At 48.6% G+C, this 3,771-nt stretch overlaps 1 protein-coding gene across 1 annotated transcript; it reads left to right on the top strand.

Moving 5' to 3' along the window:
* Positions 1 to 2,200: 2,200 nt before the first annotated feature.
* LOC308317038 (beta-1,3-galactosyl-O-glycosyl-glycoprotein beta-1,6-N-acetylglucosaminyltransferase 3-like) lies at positions 2,201 to 3,541 on the top strand (the record flags this gene model as incomplete). The annotated part of the gene is made up of 1 exon (XM_080765829.1): positions 2,201 to 3,541. One exon carries the CDS (start codon positions 2,201 to 2,203, stop codon positions 3,539 to 3,541), a length of 1,341 nt encoding a protein of 446 aa, XP_080621955.1.
* Between the last annotated feature and the right edge of the window lie 230 nt (positions 3,542 to 3,771).

The raw sequence follows: 3,771 nt of genomic DNA, 5'->3' as shown, positions 1-3,771 counted from the left end.
AAATGATGTCCAGCTGCAGCTGTAAAATTCGAGTGGTCTCAGGATCCCTCCAGGAGGAAGTCACTAATGTTGCTCTGGAGAGGGAAGACTGGAGCACTCTGGTGCATGGAGCTGGTGCCACCGCGACCCGACTACGGATAAGCGGTTGTAGATGGATGGATGTCTTTTGAGGACATGGAACATATTATATGGATGGCAGCTTTAATGGCATTTCAGCTGTATACTAGTACACAGCCTGTGCTACAGTGTGTGAAACACAGATGATTTGTGGTTGATTTAACGCCGCGGTCCTGAGTTACACATAGGGGTCACTGTGATGCCTCAGTTATGCTTCTGTTCTGTGTGCACTGAAAACGGCAGCTCTACAAGCTCACGATGTGTCATCGTTGTGGCATGTCGGGAGCTTAATTGTACTGTAGATCTTGGCATTTGCAATAAGTATCAGGCTCAGCAATATGACTGATCCCACAGAAAAACTCCTATAATGTCCTGCGTCATGTTTTGTCTACTAGTCACACAAAGCAAACGTTATCTCTAGCATACTGTAAATGTATAGTCTATAGTGCACGCCAGGATTTATCCTATACACTTGCATCCCATTGTGATGATAACAAAACAGAGGATGGAAGAGGGGCTTGCCAGAGGATTTCTCACCGTTACTTCTCCGTTCTCCCTGCATTTTCCAACAACTGGCTGCATATACATTTGGTCTAGTTCACACAATACCTATTAACGGCAGTCTCCTTCCCTTAACCTTGCCACAGCAGGAAGACAGGAGCCAAGGACTCGAGTTCACATTTCCTCACACTGGACTGGACAGTGCAGTATAACCTGCGCTCCAACAATAAAGTGAATAAGGCCGCTCCCTGTGCCATTGATAAGAACAATACAACCGAGTCCAGGATACATAAATCTGTGTTTGATCCACTAAGGAAATAATAAGACGGCAATACAATGGCCTATTTGCCTTCTCTCAGGTACAAGTCGTGTCCCTGTGGTTCACGGGATGAAGTATTGTCTCATAAGTGGATGTGAGTTACACTTTGACGGTCCTTGGCGGTTATGAATGGGTTAATCAATAACATTTTAACCAAGCAACTTATGCACATGCCCTATGCTGCCAAAGATAAAAACTAAAAGTTTACATCTGTAGCCTAGCTGTGAGATGGTCTGCATTAGCTGCTGATACTTCAGCACTTTGGTTAGAAAGGCTTCTTCCAGGCTGTAGTCAAAGGTACAGCCGACCTCGAGAATGAACACCTCTCTATGGTTTTCATTTACAACAATGACATCAGGGGTGCCTGTGACAGCCTGTCAGCTGGTCAGTCAATGCTGCTCCGCTTGTGTACAATAGAAAAACAGGTGAGGATAAAGCCTACGACAGCTCCCGACCTGACGTGATATTTGTCCTGGTGCATGTTCAAGTTCAAGGTTTTGCGGAAATAATAAAAGCAGAACATTCCGGCGTACGCCCATATTTGGGCGTACGCCACGTTGATAAATGAGGGCCATAGTGTCTACGATGTGTACGATGATAAGAGCACCCCTCACTTCACATACAGCTTTTGTACCCAAAAGAATTACGTCTCATATTTGCCATCAACAATGAAAGGAGAAACTAGGTCAAATGTCCACCAAATATGACGTAAATGTCCGCAACACGAACATTAAATGCCATCGACGACAATGAAGGGAAAATGTACGTCATCTTGTCCCCACATGTCTCATATTAGCCATTGACAATGAAAGGAGAAATTGGGTCAAATGTCCACAAAACAAACAAACAAAAATTCCATTGACAATGAAGGGAAAGTTTACGTCATCTTGTCCCCATGCACACATCCAATATCAAATGTCCACCAAATATGACGTAAAGTTGTGCAACAGGCATTCTGATTGGCCAGTATGATGCATGATGATGATGTACGATGATAAGAGCGCCACCTCACTTCACACGGGTGAAGAAACAGGACCGCTGGCCAACAACCAACTCTAAATAACAATCAATACTGGCTCTCTTCTCGTCTTTGCATTGACATTGTACTAATGATTCTGATTCTGCATCCTTAAAACATCACAGGGGCACTGTTAAGGGTGACGTAACAATTACATAATCAACATGTCATCATTACGTCATCTCCTTGTCTATATTAACTACTGCAGGGGAGCGTTTCCTTTCTGCATTGTAATTTGTGCAGAAATGGCCGGATGGATCTTTGGAGTTTGGCGGTTTAGTAGAAGAAAGCCCAGGGCCATCGTTCTAAGTGCTTTACTGGGGACCATCCTTCTGAGTGCTTTCCTGCTGTACGAGTTGGGGCCACGTGAAGAATACCCTCCCCTGCCGTACTCGCCGCCGATAATGGCTGAGGATTTCCTGCCGTACCCTCTGCCGATGATGGCTGAGGAGTACCTGCCGGTCTGCTCGGCTCTCATCCGCGGAGAGCTCGTGGGCAAGAAAGACGAGATTGCTCAACTTCTACCACCTCAGAAGAGGCTATCGGAGGAGTTTTATCGTAGCACGACAAAGGACTGCCAAGCATACAAGGTCACGAGAGGCTTCGTCGCGGCGCCGCTCAGCGCAGCAGAGCGAGACTTCCCCATCGCCTACTCCATGGCCATTCACGGCGACGTGGAGATGTTCGAGCGGCTCCTGCGCGCCGTGTACCACCCGCAGAACGTCTACTGCGTGCATCTGGACCGGAAGTCGGCGGAGGGGTTCCAGGAAGCCGTGAGGGCGATCGTGTCCTGTTTCCCCAACGTGTTCGTTGCCAGCAAACTAGAAAGAGTGTCCTGGGGAACCTGGTCCCTGACGCAGGCCCATTTGAACTGCATGGACGACCTGCTGAAGTCACCCGTCGAGTGGAAGTACCTGCTCAACACGTGCGGCGCGGACCTCCCCATCAAGACCAACGCGGAAATGGTCCGGGCGCTGAAGGTGCTCAACGGGCAGAACAGTTTGGAGTCCATGGAAGTGCCGGACAGCAAGAAGGTCCGCTGGCAGTACCATCACCAAGTCAATAATGACAACGATTACATCGATACCTTCACCAGAACTGGAATCAGGAAGACACCCCCACCAATCCCTATGTTCTCCGGCAGCAATTACTTTGTGGTCACCAGAGAGTTTGTGAAACACGTGCTGGAGAGCAAAGAGGCTCAGGACTTCATGGAGTGGAGCAAGGACACGGAGTGCCCCGAAGAACACTTCTGGGCCAGTCTGAACCGGCTGAGCTCCGTGCCCGGGTCGGAGCCGGCCCACAGCAAGTACCACCGCTCTGACATGACCACCATCGCTCGCCTGCAGCACTGGGCCCCTCATAAGGGTGATGTAGTTGTACCCGCCCCGTACCCTCCATGCACGTCGACACTCAGAAGAGCCGTGTGTGTGTACGGGAGCGGCGACCTCCGCTGGTTGTTTCGACCCCTGCACCAACAGCTCATGGCGAACAAGTTTGATCGACAGGTGGACGACACTGCCATCAGATGTGTCGAGGCAATTATCCGTTTCAAAGCGTTGAATGCAGTGGTGGCCCGTCCATAGGGGGCGCTGGCTCCCCCTATGGTTTAATTCACATGCATAATGGAACAATACAAGGAAAAAGAAAAGCTGGTATGATAAGAACTTAAGAAGGCTTGGTTGACCGCATGCAGTCACTCCAAAGCATTATTTTGCTTTCCCTGTCTCCTGTTTCAGACAGCAGGATCAGATCCAGCATGGATCAAGACTGGAGTGAATGATTTTTTTTTTTTTTTTTAAGGCACTTTCCAAAT

The sequence above is a fragment of the Protomyctophum bolini genome, assembly GCF_963924005.1.
Source record: "Protomyctophum bolini genome assembly, chromosome: 6".
Lineage (NCBI taxonomy): Eukaryota > Metazoa > Chordata > Actinopteri > Myctophiformes > Myctophidae > Protomyctophum > Protomyctophum bolini.
The sequence above is the reverse complement of the archived record's forward strand: the minus strand, read 5'-3'. Positions and strand labels throughout refer to the sequence as shown.